Source organism: Saccopteryx bilineata, chromosome 1, assembly GCF_036850765.1.
Source record: "Saccopteryx bilineata isolate mSacBil1 chromosome 1, mSacBil1_pri_phased_curated, whole genome shotgun sequence".
NCBI classification, from domain to species: Eukaryota; Metazoa; Chordata; class Mammalia; order Chiroptera; family Emballonuridae; genus Saccopteryx; species Saccopteryx bilineata.
This window is the reverse complement of record NC_089490.1, coordinates 148,606,228-148,626,423: the sequence shown is the minus strand read 5'-3', so window position 1 is coordinate 148,626,423 and position 20,196 is coordinate 148,606,228. Positions and strand designations below refer to the sequence as shown.

General features: G+C 48.1%; 1 protein-coding gene across 2 annotated transcripts in view; it reads left to right on the top strand.

The window, feature by feature from the left end:
* DNMT1 (DNA methyltransferase 1) overlaps positions 1-18,642 on the top strand; it is a 52,228-nt gene extending 33,586 nt beyond the window's left edge. For both annotated transcript variants that reach the window (XM_066272792.1, XM_066272802.1), the window contains exons 18-40: positions 140-232; positions 703-854; positions 1,002-1,189; positions 1,294-1,477; positions 3,815-3,912; positions 4,123-4,270; positions 5,457-5,572; positions 5,770-5,974; positions 6,054-6,187; positions 7,241-7,414; positions 7,812-8,033; positions 9,952-10,144; positions 11,528-11,612; positions 11,812-11,940; positions 12,093-12,375; positions 12,714-12,855; positions 14,756-14,922; positions 15,279-15,456; positions 15,954-16,149; positions 16,420-16,586; positions 16,842-16,958; positions 17,757-17,847; positions 18,285-18,642. In XM_066272792.1, the coding sequence (XP_066128889.1) occupies positions 140-232; positions 703-854; positions 1,002-1,189; positions 1,294-1,477; positions 3,815-3,912; positions 4,123-4,270; positions 5,457-5,572; positions 5,770-5,974; positions 6,054-6,187; positions 7,241-7,414; positions 7,812-8,033; positions 9,952-10,144; positions 11,528-11,612; positions 11,812-11,940; positions 12,093-12,375; positions 12,714-12,855; positions 14,756-14,922; positions 15,279-15,456; positions 15,954-16,149; positions 16,420-16,586; positions 16,842-16,958; positions 17,757-17,847; positions 18,285-18,319 (3,497 nt within the window). In that variant the 3' untranslated portion in view covers positions 18,320-18,642. The remainder of the gene's footprint in view (positions 1-139; positions 233-702; positions 855-1,001; positions 1,190-1,293; positions 1,478-3,814; positions 3,913-4,122; positions 4,271-5,456; positions 5,573-5,769; positions 5,975-6,053; positions 6,188-7,240; positions 7,415-7,811; positions 8,034-9,951; positions 10,145-11,527; positions 11,613-11,811; positions 11,941-12,092; positions 12,376-12,713; positions 12,856-14,755; positions 14,923-15,278; positions 15,457-15,953; positions 16,150-16,419; positions 16,587-16,841; positions 16,959-17,756; positions 17,848-18,284) is intronic.
* Positions 18,643-20,196: the final 1,554 nt, after the last annotated feature.

Genomic DNA, 20,196 nt, shown 5'->3' with positions numbered 1-20,196 from the left:
CCGCATCCCAGTCCCACGCTCTTATCTACTGCGCCACTGCCTGGTCAGGAGACTCTGCTAAGCTTTTGATGTGAGTCATAACTGTGGCCATTTTCTTTCAAGAAACTGTTTTTTTGTTTTTTTCCTTTCCATATCTTAGGTGGTGTTAATGGCAAAAACCTTGGCCCCATCAATGAATGGTGGATCACTGGCTTTGATGGAGGTGAAAAGGCTCTCATTGGCTTCAGTACTTGTAAGTATATGGCCCACTGTGGACTGTTCTGGTTATGAAAGGAGCCTTTGCTTTTGTCTTCCCCTGGGGCTTGGTGGGCTTTGGGATGTCTCAGCAGGCTCGCATGAACCCCACTAACCATGTGGTAACCGTGTGGGGTTCTGGGATGGCTTCTCATATTAGTTAAAGTTGGCTTTGGAATTGACCCTCCAGTTGTATGAGTAGATCATACACTTGTAACTCAAACCAGACTGAATTTCAAAAACTGGAGATGAGTTCAGTGAAAGCCCCTCAGCCAGTTCTCTGGTCAGCTCAGCTCAAATAGACAACTTCTGAATGAGCTATGAGCTCTAATTGCTCTTTATGTTTTTGACATTTGGGTATGGGATAACTTGGACTCTTCATAAGCTTCATAGACTCAGCTCTACCCTTTGGTCACCATAGTTGTCATCAGGTTCAAACTGTTTTTTAAAAACATCTGTCTACTCCAGCCTTTGCCGAATACATTCTGATGGATCCCAGCCCAGAGTATGCACCAGTGTTCAGTGTAATGCAGGAGAAGATCTACATAAGTAAGATAGTCGTTGAGTTCCTGCAGAGCAACCCTGACTCGACCTATGAAGACCTGATCAATAAGATTGAGGTATGTGGTTTAGGTTCTTTGTAAGCTGGGATTCATTCTTACTTACATGCTGAAAAACTCATGTCTAGAATTAGCAGAAACTTTTTTAGTTTGATTAGAATAGTTTTACTTAAGCCTAAAAAAACTTTCTGATGTTTTTTTTTAAAGACCACTGTTCCTCCTTCGGTGCTCAACCTGAATCGATTCACTGAGGATTCTCTCCTTCGACATGCTCAGTTTGTGGTGGAACAAGTAGAGAGTTATGATGAGGCTGGGGACAGTGATGAGCAGCCCATCTTCCTGACCCCCTGCATGAGAGACCTGATCAAGTTGGCTGGGGTCACCCTGGGAAAAAGGTAAGGTTACAACAGGAGTAAAATTGCAGACCCGAGAGAGTAGAGAAAGAGTGTCCTGTACACTCTTTCCCAGCCTGCTAACATGATGGGAACCTTTCTCCCAGGCGAGCTGAAAGACGTCAGACTATCAGTCATTCCAACAAGGAGAAGGACAAAGGCCCCACTAAAGCTACCACCACCAAGCTGGTCTACCAGATCTTTGATACTTTCTTCGCAGAGCAAATTGAAAAGGATGACAGAGAAGATAAGGAGAATGCCTTCAAACGCCGGCGATGTGGTGTCTGCGAGGTAACCTCACCTGGACTGAGCTCCCTGTGTCATCTGAGCAGCTTGCTTCATTTTCTTTCTGGTTTGAGATGCTCACTATTCAAATGGGACCCATTAAAACATAAGCTTGGAGGAAGTTGGTGATCTGGGAGAATGCTTGCCTCAAGGGACAAACAGATTGATAAGACAGTCTTTAAAATTGGTGTGCTCAGTGCTCTGCTGTTAATACCACTGTCATGAACTAAGGAGCCTCGCCTCCTGGGTGGTATCTGCTATGCCTGCATCTCACTCTGTGTGAAGGCCTCGCCATGAGGGTAGAGGGAGTGACTATCCCACAGAAGCACTGCTTCCTCCAGGGAAGGACATCCTCCCAAAGCCTGCCTTATCTTTTTTTTTAACAGAGTCAGAGAGAGGGATAGATAGGGACAGACAGGAACGGAGAGAGATGAGAAGCATCAGTCAGCAGTTTTTCGTCACAACACCTTAGTTGTTTATTGATTGCTTTCTCATATGTGCCTTGACCACGGGCCTTCAGCAGACCGAGTAACCCCTTGCTTGAGGCCAGAGATCTTGGGTCCAAGCTGGTGAGCTTTGCTTAAACCAGATGAGCCCGCGCTCAAGCTGGCGCCCTCAGGGTCTCTAGCCTGAGTCCTATGCATCCCAGTCCAACGCTCTATCCACTGCGCCACTGCCTGAACAGGCTTATCTTTTCTTTTTTCTTTTTTTTTCTTTTTTTGTGAGTGAAAGAGGGACAGATAGGGAAAGACAGATAGGAAGGAAAAGAGATGAGAAGCATCAATTCTTTGTTTCGACTCATTAGTTGTTCATTGATTGCTTTCTCATATGTACCTTGACGGGGAGAGGGGACTACAGTAGAGTGAGTGACTGCTCAAGCCAGTGATCCCGCGCTCAAAGCTGGTGAGCCTGTGCTCAAGCTGGCGACCTCGAGATTTTGAACCTGGGTCCTCTGCGTCCCAGTTGGTGCTCTATCCACTGTGTCACTGCCTGGTCAGGCAAGCCTGCCTTATCTTATTCCATAACATTCCAGAAAAGTGGACCCTGTCCAATTTAGATTTGAGGATGTAAAAGACCTGTTTCTATGAATTTTTTATATATTTTTTTATTTTACTCTGGAAGAGTGAATTAATCCCCCAATCTTGTATGACCCAGAGATCAGACATATTTGGTATCTAATTATTTGACTTATCTTGGATGAAAACTTAGATGCAAAAATATAGCAACTGCCTTTGGAGCTGCCTTGTGTGACACTACCCATGGGATTCAGAGCTTTTTCCTTTTGTCTCAGAGGCAGCCCTTAACAGGAATTTGCATGTCCTCACCATTCTTGTTTCAGTTTTATTTTTTTTCATCTAGCACATGTATATCTAAGCTTAAAAATATTCTTTCCCCTGGTCGGAAAGCTCAGTTGGTTAAAACATTGTCCCAGTACACAAAGACTGTGGGTTCAATTCCTTGTCAGGGCACATACAGGAACAGATCGATGATTCTGTCTCTCTAAAACCAATAAAAAAATTTTAATACATAACTGGTATTTTTTTAAGAGTGTTATATGTTGATATAGGTAGGTCTAGTTAATTTTTGACTATTCTATAGTACATCATTATGACAGTCCCAGTCCACCCTTTGATGATGTGCAGCTTTCGATATAAATATGCCACAGCAGCATCCTTGAATGAGACTTGTGTGACTGCCTCTATTTAGAATTAGAATTGCTGGCATGCGGTTTATATACTTTGATTTAGAAAATGGTTCTCCAAAGTGAAGTCACCACCTTACACCCTTTGAGCTGTTCCTGTTTCAGTACCACACGCCTGCTTCTTTACCTTTGCTAATCTAGACGGTAGGAATGGTACCTTGTTCCTGACTCTCATTTCCTGTACTTCTTTTTTGACAGAGACAGAAAGTCAGAATGAGGGACAGACAGGAAGGGAGAGAGATGAGAAGCATAAGTTCTTTATTGCGACACCTTGGTGGTTCATTGATTACTTCTTCATATGTGCCTTGACTGAAGGGCTGCACCAGAGCCAGTGACCCCTTGCTCAAGCCAGTGACCTTTGGGCTCAAGCCAGCAACCATGGGGTCATGTCTATGATCCCACACTCAAGCCAGCACCCCTCGCTCAAGCTGGCGAGCCCATGCTCAAGCCGGCAACCTTGGGGTTTCAAACCTGGGTCCTCCACATTCTAATCCAACGCTCCCTCCACTGCGCCACCACCTGGTTAGGCTTCCGTACTTCTAATGAGTCTAGATATGCCATTTCTAAAGTTGTGATTCACCAAAAACCTGGTTAGCAGTTGTTACTAATGGTAATGTGACTTACTTTTTAATGTCTTTTAGGTTTGTCAGCAGCCCGAGTGTGGAAAGTGTAAAGCCTGTAAGGATATGGTTAAATTCGGTGGTAGTGGACGGAGCAAACAGGCTTGCCAAGAGAGGAGGTAGGCTTGGCTAACACTTGTTCTGGGGGCAGAGGACAATGCCGGCTCGTGGCTAGTGCACTTTGTGTGGATGGCTGTGCTCAAATGTGCAGAGCAGGCATGAGTGCTTTGTCTGGCGTTGTCACTAGGCCTGTCTTTGTTATCTGACTAGATTAACCCCAGTTGGCTTAACTTGTAAAAGGGGCCTTGCTTATACAAGTGACTTTGTAGGTGTCCCAATATGGCCATGAAGGAGGCAGATGACGATGAAGAAGTAGATGACAATATCCCAGAGGTGCCATCACCCAAAAAAATGCATCAGGGGAAGAAAAAGAAACAGAACAAGAACCGGATCACTTGGATGGGAGAAGCCGTTAAGGTAACCCTGCAGCAGGCTCTCTGACTTCTTACTGCCACTGTCCTGAGAGGCAAGTTGTTTCCTGCTGTCTTGCCGCCAGGCCCAGGTGCAGGCCAGGGCCCATGGCTGCACACCAGAAATGTGTTTGTGTGTCCAAAGACTTGGTTTCCCTAAAGTTACAAAATAGGTATTTGACGCAATTCTAAGGGTGTCAGGCTGCTGCTTCTTTAAAGCTCTTTTTTTTTTTTTTTTTAATTAGAAAGAAAGAAATGTCGATATGTTGTTCCACTTAACTGTGCATTCACTGGTTGATTCTTATATGTGCCCTGACTGGGTTTCGAACCTGCAACCTTGGCATATCAGGACGATGCTCCAACCAACTGAACTTCCCTGCTAGGACCTACAGCTTGTTTTGAAGATAGGTGTCAGCATCTCTTCTGGCCTGGGAGTGGGTGTCTTTGGGGCACTATCAGATTGCCTCTTGGTCATTCTATGGTCACCTCCCCATCTAAGGCTCAGTTCCTTTACCAGGGCTAGAAAGCAGATGTCCGCAGTGCTGCTTCCTTGATGTTTATAAGCCAGAGATAGTCGGTTCATTCAGCAAGGGTGAGGCTGTGCTCTGCTGGTTGCTGCTTCAGGTCTGAATGTGGCTCAGCCCCTGCCCTGTGGTGTTGATGCTCCAGGGTAGGACAGCCACAAGTACTGCTGGGTGGGTGGAGAGCTGGAAGGGGACAGGGCGCCATGAAGCTTTCCCAAAGAGGTGACATCTGATCTGAGACTGGAAGGTGGGAGAGGAGCTGGGCCCTGAAGATCTGGAGAAGAACCAGGGAAGAGGTCCTAAGGTGGGAACCAGTTTCTCTTGTGGGAGAGAAGGAGCAGCTGTGAGAGGAGTCAGGGATGGGATATGGCTTTAGTGCCACGGTGAAGCATTGGGACTAGTGTTAACATTAAATACTGGAATCTGATTTGCTGCTGACTGACAAGGGCAGAGCTGACAGTAGAGGGGCATGAGTGACATTTACTGCAAGCTTCCAGCCTAGGGAGGTGATGTTCTCTATTGGAGCCAGGCTAATAGAGCTCATGCTGTCTTAAGTCATTATGGGTTATGCTTTGCCTTTATATTAAGTAACAAGAACACCATGCAGGTCAAGCCTAGCACAGACCTTCAAACCCATCTCCACCTGAAATTAGCTGTCTTTGTTTTCAGAGTGATGGCAAAAAGACTTACTACAAGAAGGTGTGCATTGACTCAGAAACCCTGGAAGTGGGGGATTGTGTCTCTGTTATTCCAGATGACTCCTCAAAGCCACTGTACTTAGCAAGGTTTGTATCTTTCCATTTTCTTGATATCATCATACACTTTCTCTTAACAGGACGGAGATGTCCATTTTTCAAGAATGGCAGCAGGAGCGTTTTGCTCTAGACTGACACCAAAAATGATACAAGTTTCCCTAAGTAAACTCAAAGCAGATCTGCTGGTGAAGTTAGAACTTTCTTCCCTTCTGCTCTTCTGACTCCAGGGTCACGGCATTGTGGGAGGACAGCACCCAAGGGCAGATGTTTCATGCCCACTGGTTCTGTGCCGGCACGGACACAGTCCTTGGGGCCACGTCGGACCCCCTGGAGCTGTTCTTGGTAGATGAGTGTGAGGACATGCAGCTGTCATATATTCATAGCAAGGTGACAGTCATCTATAAAGCTCCATCGGAAAACTGGGCCATGGAGGTAAGTGCCCTAGTGTTCCTTGTGTGCCCCTTTCTCACTGTGTGGGGTCATGCCTTACATAGCATCCTTGTCCCCAAAGGGAGGCATGGATCCTGAGGCCTTGATGGCGGAGGACAATGGGAAGACTTATTTCTACCAGATGTGGTATGATCAAGACTATGCAAGATTTGAGTCCCCTCCGAAAACTCAGCCAACGGAGGACAACAAGTACAAGTGAGTGCTAGTACTGGGCCCTGGTGTTAACCACCTTCTTGTGGAGGACACCATGCTTCTGTGTGAATCACTGTAGCTTTTTACATGCTTCCATCTGCTGGGTTTGCTTCTCAGACACTCTCTGATTGGTTTTCTCATTAACCCAAGACTAGCCTGGCTTTATTGCACTGGCTTTAGGTACATGGGAAGCCTCAGCACAGAGTTGTCTCTATAAGAAGCTCTGTGTCCAGGAGCAGGATTTATCTTTCCACTTACAGCCTTTTTGCGTGTTCTTCAGTGTCTGTACCACAGATTTCATGTTTTCTTTCATTTCTTCAGTATCTTCTAAGTGTGATCTTTTATTCCATTTTTAGTATAACTGGTGGGTGAGTGCTCTTAGGGGGTCTTGCTTTTTTCCTTTTTTTTGAGGAGAGAGAGACAGGAAGGGAGATGAAAAGCATGAACCTGTAGTTGCTAAAGCATGACTTTAGTCATTCATTGATTGCTTCTTGTATGTGCCTTGACTGGGGTGGGGGGAGCTCCAGCTAAGCTAATGATCTTTTGGGCTCAAGCCAGAGACCATTTGATGAGTGCTGGCTTGAGTACTCAATCTGGATGAACCTGCACTCAAGCTGGCAATATCAGGGTTTTGAACCTGGGACCTCAGCATCGTAGGTTGATGCTCTGTCCACTGTCAGGCCCTTTTTATCCTTTGTAGAGTTAATAGTATGAGCCTTCTCTGGTATTTTGAATTCCTAACTGAACCACTCTGTATTCTTGCTCCGGATTTATTCCTTACTATATTCTAGGTTCTGATTATTAATGTCTTAAGGTTTTTATAGTAAATACTGAAAAGTGGGATAGGCTTGACATTTTATTGTGTTGTATATATCTTTGGCTTTGGTCCCAAATAAGTGATTTCAAAGTATGAACATAAAGGAAAGCCAGTTCCTTCAAACAACTGCAGATACTTTCTCTTGGTCACCAGAATCTCTTGGTTAAGCCAGTGGCAGCTGTTGCAGTCATTATCTGCCACCTCAGGGCCTACTATTTTTTTTGTCTGTACCCCTTCAGATTCTGCACAAGCTGTGCCCGTCTGGCTGAAATGAGGCAAAAGGAAATTCCCAGGGTCATGGAGCAGCTCGAGGACTTAGACACCCGGATTTACTACAATTCAGCCAGCAAGGATGGTGTCCAGTATCGAGTGGGTGACGGCGTGTACCTCCTCCCTGAGGCTTTCACATTTAAGTGAGTGCCCCCTTTGCTCAGATCAGGGTCAGGGTCCCTGGGCCAGTAACAGGGTTGGCTTTGTAATGTCCCCCACCCTTTATCCCTTGTACCAGCTATTGCCTGAGCCATAGTCAGTCATGCTGAACTAGCTACCTTTTTTTTTTTTTTAATTTTTATTTATTGATTTTAGTGAGAGAAGAAGGGAGGGGTGAGGGGAGAGAGAGAGAGAGAGAGAGAGAGAGAGAGAGAGAGAGACAGGAACATCAATCTGTTCCTCTGTGTGCCCTGACTGGGGATCAAAGTGGCAACCTCTGTACTTTGGGACGATGCTCTCTCACCTGAGCTATCTGGTCATGGCAGAACTACCTACTTTTTAAGGTTTAATGTTCATTTACATGTATTTGCTTCTCCATAGCATCAAGCTGTCCAGTCCTGTGAAACGTCCAAGGAAGGAGCCTGTGGATGAAGATCTGTATCCAGAACACTACCGGAAATACTCGGACTACATTAAAGGCAGCAACCTGGACGCCCCTGAGCCATACCGAATTGGCCGCATCAAAGAGATCTTCTGTGTGAAGAAGAACAATGGCAAGCCCAATGAAACAGACATTAAGATCAGGCTGAACAAGTTCTACAGGTCAGTGATGGCCTGTGCTCTTCCAGGAGGTATCATACTCTTCCTGAAAGTTCTGCCTGATACTGGGTTATAACATAGCACACATTGATGTTTTAAGAGTTAGGCAGAGTGCCTGGCCTGTGGTGGTGCAATGGATAGAGCATTGACCAGGAACGCTGGGGTCGCCTGTTTGAACCCTGGGCTTGCCCAGTCATGGCATATACGACATGCAATCAATAAGCAACTAAAATGGAGCAACTATGAGTTGATATTGCTCACTTCCTGTCCTACTCCTACCCATTTTCCTTTCTGTAAAATCAATAAATAAAATCTTTTTAAAAAAAAAGTTAGGTAGAGGTAGCTGTTTTTCCAAGTGTTTCTATTATCCGAGAAGTACTAACAATGACTTTAATTATACTTCATAACCTTGCTTTTAGACCTTTTTTTGTGAGAAGCAGGGAGGCAGAGAGACAGACTACTGCATGCGCCCGACCGGGTTCTACCCGGCATGCCTACCAGGGGGCGATGTCCTGCCCATCTGGGGCGTTGCTCCTTTGCAACCAGAGCCATTCTAACACCTGAGGCAGAGGCCATGGAGCCATCCTCAGTGCCCATGCCAACTTTGCTCTCGTGCAGCCTCGGCTGCGGGAGGGGAAGAGAAAGATAGAGAGAAAGTAGAGGGGGAAGGTTGGAGAAGCAAATGGGTGCTTCTCCTGTGTGCCCTGGCCGGGATGCGAACCCGGGACTTCCACATGCTGGGCCGATGCTCTATATATACCGCTGAGCTAGCCAGCCAGGGACCTAGACCTTATTTTTAAACTGCTGAGTTCTCCAAAGAAATCCTAGCCCTGGCTGGTTCGCTCAGTGGGTAGAGCATCAGCTTGGCATATGGACGTCCCAAGTTCGATTCCCTGTCAGGGCACACAAGAGAAGTGACCATCTGCTTCTCTCTCCCTCCCTCTCTTCCTTCTCCCCTCTTCTCCTCCCACAGCCAGTGGCTCAGTTGTTCTGAGTGTCAGCCCAGGGTGCTGAGGATAGCTCGATTGATTTGAACATCGGCCTCAGACGAGTTGCTGGGTGGATCTTGGTTGGGGCACATGGGGGAGTCTCTCTCACTATCTTCTCTCCTCTCTTAAAAAAATACATCCTTAAGCCCAAGTTCAGAGTGTGACAAAGGCAGTTGGAATGTCCTGGCCTCTGTCTGAGGTGCCCCCAGAAAACTTCTAGTTCTATTTATGACCATCTACGTTCTACCTCTTCTGCCTAGTCCCTCCCAGCTCTCATCTTCCTGTTTTTCACAGGCCCTCCTTCCTTTCTAGGGTTTCTCTCTCTCTATGCTTTTCCAAAGGTCTTAGCTGCACTATCTTTTCTTGGGACTGTAGTAACTGGTAGTGCTTAGGAACTAACCTGAAACTAAGCCACATAGGTTGTTATAATGTTGCTTCACTTCTTGGTTAATGTATATCCATTACTTTCTAAAGTGCTTATAATAATCAGTTGTAACAGTGGGAAAGAAAGGAGAAGTTTGGTTGGTATAGGTGAGAAAAAGAAGCTCTAGACATGCTTCTTAACATGAGGCAGACAGCTATAGTCTGGAGACAAGGCTCTTTGGGCTGCAGTGGGGCATGAAGAGCAAGCCAATCACTCAACAAACCAAGCTACTTTCAGGTTTAATGTTCAGTTATGCGTAATGGTTGCTTCTCTGCATCATCAAGCTGTCCAATCTGATGAAATGCCCATGGAAGGAGTATTTGTTGCAAAGAATCCCACTGTTTGTAATGTCTAGTGCCAGCTAAGGAGCCTAGTAATCAAGCTGACCTAATTGGATTATGGTCTTGACCCATGGATTGTCTGATCATCCCCAGGAATATGGTACCATTTAACTTATTGTCAGCTCACAGCAAAAGAGAATTGCTGACAAAGACTCTTCTGCTCACAGGCCAGAGAACACACACAAGTCCACGCCAGCAAGTTACCATGCAGACATCAACCTGCTTTACTGGAGTGACGAGGAAGCTGTGGTGGACTTCAGTGCCGTGCAGGGCCGCTGCACTGTGGAGTATGGGGAGGACCTGCCCGAGTGCCTACAGGACTTCTCGGCTGGTGGCCCAGACCGCTTCTACTTCCTTGAGGTGCTGCTCTGGCTTACTGGAGGGAGGGGCTTTGGGTCAAACTCACAGCCCCCGAGAAAGCAGTTTAATTATACAGAGGAAAAATTTATTGCATTTAAGTCTGGGACTTAATACTTTGTGCTTTTTATTTATTTCTTATTGATTTTTTTTTTTTTTTTTTTTTTTTTTTTTTTTTTTTTAGAGAGAGAGAGAGGAAGGGGGGGAGAGCAGGAAGCATCAACTTGCAGTAGTTGCTTCCTGTATGTGCCTTGACCCAGCAAACCTAGGGTTTCGAACTGGCAACCTCAGCATTCCAGGTCAACATTTTATCCACTGCACCACCACAGTCCAGGCATTTATTATTATTTTCTTATAAGAGTTTGAGTCAAACTGACAGTTGCTGGGAAGCAAAGATCTCAAATGCTCCTACTTTGACTTTTTAAAAAATACAATGATAAGCCTGACTAGGCAGTGGAGCAGTGGATAGAGTGTCAGACTGGGATGCGGAGGACCCAGGTTTGTAACCCTGAGGTCGCCGGCTGGAGTGTGTGGTCACTGGCTTGAGCAAGGGGACACTCACTCTGCTGTAGCCTCCCGGTCAAGGCACATGTGAGAAAGCAATCAATGAACAACTAAGGAGCTGCAACAAAAAATTGATGCTTCTCATCTCTCTCCCTTCCTGTCTGTCTGTCCCTATCTGTTCCTCTCTCTGTCTTTCTGTCATACACAAAAAAGTACAATGATAAGAAGTATAATAGTTAAGGCCCTGGCTGGGTAGCTCAATTGGTTTGGTCATTGTCCCGAATCACCAAGGTTGTAGGTTCAATTCCCAGTTAGGGCAGATACAAGAATCAACTAATAAATGCATAAATAAGTGGAACAACAGATTGATGTTTCTCTCTTTCTCCCTCTCTCAAAGGTCTCCCTGGGACCTTTCTCCAGGGAGATACAGCCCTGCCCCTTAGCCCCTTCAGCTAGGTGTCTGCGTCCAGGCCAGGGCCACACACTGTGCAGCTGGCTCTAGTTACTGAGAGAAGATCCAGGAGTCTAGTAACTAATCATTTGCACATTGAGCATGAAACTTTCTGTGCTGGCACACTTACATTGATATGTGCCTATGTTTTTCCCAGGTTCCAGTGTGGAGAGCTTCATCAGACTAGTCTCTTGGTGTTAACTCTATTGCCTATTTTTAGAATGAGTAGTCTAGGCACTTATAAAAGCAGGAATCTCAATGTTGCCCACATAAAATATTTGTATTAATAAATTTTTAAAAATTTTTGGTGTAGTAAAATTAATGCGCTTATTGGCATATTCAGGGAGAAATTAAGTGGATCTTTATCCAACTAACTTGTTAGGGGACCGATGAATTTTCCTGCCAGACTATTGTGGTTCTTCCCTTCCCAGGCCTATAATGCCAAGAGCAAAAGCTTTGAAGATCCTCCCAACCATGCCCGTAGCCCTGGAAACAAAGGGAAGGGGAAGGGAAAAGGTATGTCATTATTCTATAGGGTTCTTTTCAAATCCATTTTCTATAACTCAGGATACTTATGATCAGAATAAAAGAATAGCTTCTGATGTTACCTTATTCTCTGTGTTAACTCAAAATGAGGCCGTCTCTGAATCAATAAGTTGTTTGAAGAGAGCAAGTCAAGGCTCTGATGTAGTAGTCTGTGGCCTGTCTCCTTCAGGGAAAGGCAAAGCAAAGTCTCAGACATGTGAGCCAAGCGAACCCAAGACTGAAATTCAGCTGCTGAAACTGCGAACCCTGGATGTGTTTTCTGGCTGTGGGGGATTATCAGAAGGATTCCACCAAGCAGGTAAAGACCAGAAGGTTCTTTTCTCTGCATAACTAGTAAAACCAGACTGGGCACATTCTGCCGGGAAGAACGTTCTAGCTCTGGTCACCTTTCTGACTCAAGAGTCTTATTCCAAGGAGTTCAAAGCCTGTCTTTGTCCCTTTATCTACCAGGCATCTCAGAAACACTGTGGGCCATTGAGATGTGGGACCCCGCAGCCCAGGCGTTCCGGCTGAACAACCCCAAGTCCACAGTGTTCACAGAGGATTGCAATGTCCTGCTGAAGCTGGTCATGGCTGGAGAGGTGACCAACTCCCGTGGCCAGAAGCTGCCTCAGAAGGGAGATGTGGAGATGCTGTGTGGTGGGCCACCCTGCCAAGGCTTCAGTGGCATGAACCGCTTCAATTCCCGTACCTACTCCAAGTTTAAGAACTCTCTGGTGGTCTCCTTCCTCAGGTAAACGGAACAGAGGCTTCTCTGTTCAGTGCTCCCTGTGGGTACCTAGACAGCTAGCCCTGGGCTACAACGCTGGGTGTGCCAGAGTGGACAGTGACTGCTTTAGTCCTTGTGGCTGTGAAGGCCACGTGCTGTGGTAAAGCACCCGGCCTTTGTCTTCAGGAAATTCATGGCTTACTTTCTGCTAAGGAGAGACCTCAAGAGTTGGGAGGTTCAGTTTCTCGATAGCCAAACATTGACCATTTGGGAATGGCTTTTGATAGAGCAGGTCTTTTTATTTTTATTTTTTTAATCTTGATCTGAATGATGAATCTCGTGGTCTCTCCTGCCTCCCACAGCTACTGTGACTACTATCGGCCACGGTTCTTCCTCCTGGAGAATGTCAGGAACTTCGTCTCTTTCAAGCGCTCCATGGTCCTAAAGCTCACTCTCCGCTGCTTGGTCCGCATGGGCTATCAGTGCACCTTTGGCGTGTTGCAGGTGGGGCTCCAGGGCAGAGGTGGGTGGATATGAATGTGGATAGCAGCAAACTATCATTAGCTGAAAATAACATTCACATGGTCAGGCCTTATGGTGGTAACCTGTTGGGCTGGTGAGGGCAGGGAGACAGCTGCTGGGGCCCGCGCTTGCTGCTGGGAAGCCTGTAGCATTTAGATCTGAAAGCTCAGAGCCTGTGTCCCAGCAGGTCCCCATCTTAGGGTCTTCTTGAGAACTGCATCCTCTTGTGTGTATAAGGAGGGACCGCTTGCCAGGGGCTCACAACTGCTTTGCTCCCAGCTCATTTTTCTTTTTTTCTTTTTTTTTTTTTTTTTTTTTTTTTCATTTTTCTGAAGCTGGAAACAGGGAGAGACAGTCAGACAGACTCCCGCATGCGCCCGACCGGGATCCACCCGGCACGCCCACCAGGGGCGATGCTCTGCCCACCAGGGGGCGATGCTCTGCCCATCCTGGGCGTTGCCATGTTGCGACCAGAGCCACTCTAGCGCCTGGGGCAGAGGCCACAGAGCCATCCCCAGCGCCCGGGCCATCTTTGCTCCAATGGAGCCTTGGCTGCGGGAGGGGAAGAGAGAGACAGAGAGGAAAGCGCGGCGGAGGGGTGGAGAAGCAAATGGGCGCTTCTCCTGTGTGCCCTGGCCGGGAATCGAACCCAGGTCCTCCGCACGCTAGGCCGACGCTCTACCGCTGAGCCAACCGGCCAGGGCCCAGCTCATTTTTCTTGATAGGAAATGGTGATGGCCAGATGTGATGTTCTAGTAGCAGTTGGATCGCCTGGCAGGTTGGGTGAGGCCAGGTTGGCTGGGCCACACATAGACCAAACGGTTACAAGGTTAAAGCCAAGTATTTCTTCAGGGTGAATGCACATGTGTGCAAACACCTAGAGAGGGCAAAGGATCGCATTCCAGGTGGCTACCAGTGGCTGTCTGCAGGGATGGCGATTTGGGATGACCCATTGGGAGTAGTCCTTATCTGAAAGCAACCACTCTGTGTGTATCCATTCAGTCATTGTTGGCATAACTAACACTGAGACAACTATCAAAATGGGAGGAAAGGTTGGCTAGAAAGCTGTGAGTAAGCAGTGCCCAGGCCATGTGGCTACCCCCGGTTCAGCTTCTGGTGTCCAGGCTCACTGATCAAGCCTGGTTGGCAACTGTGTCCTGTCCCTGTGACCATAGGCTACCAGGTAGGTGGCTGGGCTCAGTGCAGTCTCTTCTGGTCTCTTCTTCATATGTGCTGAGACCATGGGGTTCCTTGTGGTGCTCTATAAAGAACTGGCTGCAGCCTCAGTGGGGTTCACTCTCATCTTTACTATCCACCATGTGGAATCTTAGGTTCTTTTTTAAAAAAGATTTTACTGATTTTAGGAGAGAGAGAAGTGGGGGCAGGGCGAAAGAGCAGGAAACATCAAACTCAGCAGCTGCTTCTACAGAGAGGTGGGGAGAGTGAGAAGGATCAACTTATAGTTGCTTCACTTTAGTTGTTCATTGATTGCTTGTCATATGTGCCTTGACCAGGCAAGCCTAGGGGTTTGAACCAATGACCTCAGCGTTCCAGGTCAATGCTTTATCTACTGTGCCACCACAGGCCAGGCAGCAGCTGCTTCTTATATGTGCCTTGACTGGGCAAGCTTGTTTTGAACTGGCAACCTCAGCATTCCGGGTTGACACATTACCCACTGCGCCACCACAGGTCAAGCAGAATCTTAGGTTTTTTCATCTGATCTATCTTCTTGTCAGGAGTAAAACTGCTGGGTTAATTAGGGGGTTTCTGGGTGAGATATGCACCAGCCACTCTAAAAAGTGGGGTGTCGCTAACCCCAGACCTTGGTTCAGCCAGTTGTTGGTATCAGTTGATCATGTGTGTGTGGCTGTCCTGTGTACAGGCTGGTCAGTATGGCGTGGCCCAGACACGGAGACGAGCCATTGTCCTGGCTGCGGCGCCTGGGGAGAAGCTCCCCCTATTCCCAGAGCCCCTGCACGTGTTCGCGCCCCGGGCCTGTCAGCTGAGTGTTGTGGTGGACGATAAGAAGTTTGTCAGCAACATAACCAGGTAGGAGCCCTCAGTCACCCTGCTGTGTCATGGTGTTTGTGAGCATTACCTGGGGAAATTGGCCTTGGCACTTGTGACCTCCATTCTCAAGTTCTGACCCCCAAGTAAGCACTACTAGGGAGCAGTAGCCAGATGCCTGGCTGCAGTTGTGAGCTAAGCTCAACTACAGCCTGTCTCCTTCTCAGATGGAGTATAAGGAGGATGCTGCCCATGTGACCTCAGGCAGCCTTTTGACCTCAGAGCTGGGCTGTCCTCTCTAGAGAGGGCAGTGCAAGCAGTCAGGGATGGTAGCTGTAAATTGAGGAACAGCAGCAGTGTGCCCAGAAATGTCGACTGTCTGCCATGCTCTGTTGCAGGCTGAGCTCAGGTCCATTCCGAACCATCACCGTGCGCGACACGATGTCTGACCTTCCGGAGATCCGGAACGGAGCTTCAGCACTGGAAATCTCATACAACGGGGAGCCGCAGTCCTGGTTCCAGAGGCAGCTCCGGGGCTCACAGTACCAGCCCATCCTCAGGGACCACATCTGTAAGGTAACATTGTCCAACAGAGGGGCCCTCCTTCCAGCTGTCTCACAGAAACGGCAGCCCTGGGGGAGCCCAGTCAGGGCTGGGGTGGGAGCATGATCTGATCCCAGAATGGTCTGTCCCAGAATGGTCACTGCCTGCCACTGACAGACCTCTCTTGTTGCTGCTGTCCTCTACATGTTGTTTGAAATATGCCAAACCTGGCCTTTTGTGCCGCAGCTGCTGACCCGTCATACTGCAAGGCTCAGCTGAGACATCTTCCCCATGCTCTGCCCTAAGCTATAAGCTATCCCTTCACCCGTTCCCCTATATTATTGTGCATCCCTGCTCTGTCTTTGACACGTGTGTAATTCCCAAATTATCCATTTTGCTAACTCTGTCCACCCAAATGAATATAAGCCCCTTGGGGGTTCCGAGTGCCTAGAGTAGTGGTACCCAGCCGACTGCAGATGCTCAGCAGCTCCCTGAGCTGGATGACAGCTGGGCCTTGCCCCCTATTTCAGGACATGAGTGCATTGGTGGCTGCCCGCATGCGGCACATACCTTTGGCACCGGGCTCAGACTGGCGTGACCTGCCCAACATCGAGGTGCGGCTCTCTGATGGCACCATGGCCAGGAAGCTGCGATACACCTACCATGACAAGAAAAATGGCTGCAGCAGCACTGGGGCCCTCCGAGGGGTCTGCTCCTGTGTGGAAGGTGGGACCCCTTTTTGTGTCCTGGGTGAGGCTTCCCTCGAGTTTATCGTGAAGCCGTAGCCTTCATAGCAATCAGCTAGCTCGGGCAAAGAAGCACTGTCCTGGGCCTTCCCAGCAGGAGGTACTGCGTACTATTGCTTACTAACCCAGTGCCCAGGGAACGGGGGCTGGTGGCTGCTCTGTCCCTGGATAGGCTCCAAATGCTGTAGGTACCTTCCTGGGCCTTTCTCCTGCTCTGTAACCTCAGCCTCATTGCAGCTCTCTCTTCTAGCGGGCAAAGCCTGTGACTCTACAGCCAGACAGTTCAACACCCTCATCCCCTGGTGCTTGCCCCACACTGGAAACAGGCACAACCACTGGGCTGGTCTCTATGGACGGCTCGAGTGGGATGGCTTCTTCAGCACAACTGTCACCAATCCTGAGCCCATGGGCAAGCAGGTATGAAAGAGGACCCAGGTGAGATCTGGGAAGGGGACAGAGGCACAGGCGGAGCAGGTGTGGGATGGCCTGTCAGGAGCTGGCACTCCTCACCTCCTTCCTCGGTGCTGAGTGGAGACAGGCTCACTGGCTGAGGCCTAAGGCTGGACTTCATAGACTGGCTGAGGCCTAAGGCTGGACTTCATAGTGCAGTTTTCTGCTCTGCCCACAATGGCAGGTCTTGTTTTCCTGCCCCAACATGCCTCTCGCCCCCAGGGTCGTGTTCTTCACCCTGAACAGCACCGTGTTGTGAGCGTGCGGGAGTGTGCTCGTTCCCAGGGCTTCCCGGACACCTACAGGCTGTTTGGTAATATCCTGGATAAGCACCGGCAGGTCAGTTGAGTGAACTAGCTTGCTTCCCTTCTGGCTTTGAGGAGGGACTGACAGGAGGGAGGCCCCTGTTGCCCCTGAAGAAGGTTAATAGTGGTTCAGTGGGGAGCACAGTTCACATGGGGATGCTGATTGGCCTCTGCACTCCTAGCAAGGGGGACAACCAGGAAAGAGGGTCCTTGTCCCTGGGACCGGAGTGCTCATGGGTCAGACTGACTAAGCATGTTGGTTGCTGGTTATGGCTCTGAGGCACATTCACCCCAAAGGAAAGTTCCAATGCAACAAACTTCAGAGAGGGAGCAGACTAAAGGCATGGCAAGGAAAATTCACTGTTGCTAAGGGTTGAAAAGAACCAGCAATTCCTCACTGATTCTTAGGGCATTAAGTTGGCTTCTTAAACGAATGTATTTCCATACAAGTAATGCACAAACATGGCTTAAAAAGCCAGCAGTGGTGGGGGTTTCTAGCGGAAAACCTGTTTCACCCCTTACCACCAGTCCTATTCTCTGAAAGCCGCCGCTCCTCTAGAAGTGAAGCATGGTGGCTTCTATATCTGGATCTTGGAATTTTTCTAAAGCCCTTTAAAGGACCCGTTCCTTGGTGGGTGGTTTTTGACACTTTGGTGTTTGTGGTGGAAGGGTAAGTTGATTGGCAGGTCTGAGGGTCATCATGTTTGAAAAGCTTTGGGGACCAATGTGAGCATGAGACCAGGGGCCCAGTGTCCTCATCACTGTACCGAGCAGAGGCTGCTGTTGACCCCAGCAGTGCCAAACTAGGCATCGCCCTCCTTCCCTTCTGTAGGTGGGTAATGCCGTGCCACCACCCCTGGCCAAAGCCATTGGCTTGGAGATTAAGTGCTGTATGTTGGCCAAAGTTCAAGAGAGTGCCTCAGGTATGGTGGGGGGGGAGGGTGGACTGGGGGAAACCAGGTATAACTCTAGGCTCTGGAACTTGGGCAAGTCACACACCCTCCCCTAGTGACCTCACTTCTGTCTGGGCTGCTGGGAGATGGGAGGAGTCATACATATCAAGTGCTCGTAACGGGCACCTGGCACATAGTGAGCGGTTGGGTGTCAGGGCACTTTCCTCTGTCCTGCTGGGTGAGCTAGCCTCAGCCTCTAATCTAGGCAGTCTGGAAACTTCTAGGGAACACCTTTGAGCAGCACTCAGTCTCCCTGAATGTTCATTCAGAGTTGCTACAGGTTCTTGTACAGTCGGCTAGTAACACTGATGCCTGAGCCCGAAGGTAGTTCCCGACTTCATGTGTTTGTTATACTTGCCTGTTGTAGTGTGGTGCCTGCAGTGACTGCCCCTTTTCTTTCTCTTCAGTTAAAATCAAGGAGGAGAAAACTACCAAGGATTAGTTTCACCTCCCGTCGCCTTGGTTTCTGGCACCAGGGAGCCCTAATGTGCACTGATGTTGTATTTTTAACATGTTGAAATCTGTCAGTTCAAATGTGTTGTACACGGTGTTTGTGGCCTTGGCTGACATGAAACTGTTCTGTAAGGTTTGCTTATCAACAAATGACTTAGTGATCAAATTGTGCAGTACTTTGTGCATTCTGAATTTTAAAAGTTTTTTATTATGCATTATATCAAATCTACCACTGTATGAGTGGAAATTAAGACTTTATGTAGTTTTTATATGTTGTAATATTTCTTCAAATAAATCTCTCCTATAAACTGACTTGGGTGCTACCTCATGATTTATAAAGGGCTTCAGGCTATGTCTCAGTTGAGGCTGGATGAGAATGAGCTCATTTGTGCTGAAGGTGATCCCACAGGGGCATTTGTCTGAAGTTAGATCACTTCATGTGTCCCATGTGTATGTTGGGGGTGGGAGTTAAGTTGTGTGGCTTAATTCTGGCCAATGAGATGCAACAGGAACTTGCTAGAGTGGCTTCCAGGTTGGCATGACTCATGGCCTTATAGGCCTTATTTGGAATGGACTATGATGCCTGGAAGTGCAGCAGCCACCTTGTGACATGGACAGAACCCTCTTACAGTGGATGGTGGAGCAAAAAGAGAGAAGTTAGTTGGAGCCTTACACAGCCACCCCCAGACAAATCCCTTATTTGCTTAACCTGCTAGGTGGGCTTTCTGCACCCTCAGCCTGACTCGATCCTACTGAATTAAGACGAACAAAACTTTTCTTTGGTTTATCTTTGGAAAAGGACTCACTCTAAAATGCCAGCAAAGCAGAAGCAAACCAAGAAGCATCAGTCACCAGCCCCCACGAGCCAGAGGGCCACCATGGATGTTTAGTGACACCTGCTCCACCACCTGTACATGTACTTTCACAAATGGTATCCTTGTGGGACACTTTCTAGAACTTTCCACTCCATGAGTCCCAGATGTTTTAGTCATAAGACTGAAGGAATAAATATAATTCAAATGCAAAATTTACCAAGTTCCTTATAGTAAATAGTTAGATGTTTGCCTCTTTTTGCTGCAGAGTACTGTGCCAAACATCCTGTGTATTTTCTTCCATCATCTTCAGGGAAATACCAAGAGGTTCTGAGATTATTGAGTATAAAAGGTTTTATATTTCGGCCCTGGCCGGTTGGCTCAGCGGTAGAGCGTCAGCCTGGCGTGCGGGGGACCCGGGTTTGATTCCCGGCCAGGGCACATTGGAGAAGCGCCCATTTGCTTCTCCACCCCCCCCCTCCCGCCCCGTTCCTCTCTGCTCTCTGTCTCTCTTCCCCTCCCGCAGCCGAGGCTCCATTGGAGCGGAGATGGCCCGGGCGCTGGGGATGGCTCCTTGGCCTCTGCCCCAGGTGCTAGAGTGGCTCTGGTCACGGCAGAGCGACGCCCCAGAGGGGCAGAGCATCGCCCCCTGGTGGGCAAAGCTGCGCCCCTGGTGGGCGTGCCGGGTGGATCCCGGTCGGGCGCATGCGGGAGTCTGTCTGACTGTCTCTCCCCGTTTCCAGCTTCAGAAAAATACAAAAAAAAAAAAAAAAAAGGTTTTATATTTCTATTTCAGAACATGTGGCTGACCTACCCCTCCAGAGAAGCATTAGTGCTGCCACCTTTAACAACATCAAATTTTCTTTAACCTGCCCTGGCTTTACTCCTTTCATCCTTGTCAAGGGAGTAGTGGAAAGTCTTGTTAGCATTTTTTGTTTGTTTTTTTTACAGAGACAGAGTCAGAGAGAGGGATAGACAGGGACAGACAGACAGGAATGGAGAGATGAGAAGCATCAATCATTAGTTTTTCGTTGCGCATTGCGACACCTTAGTT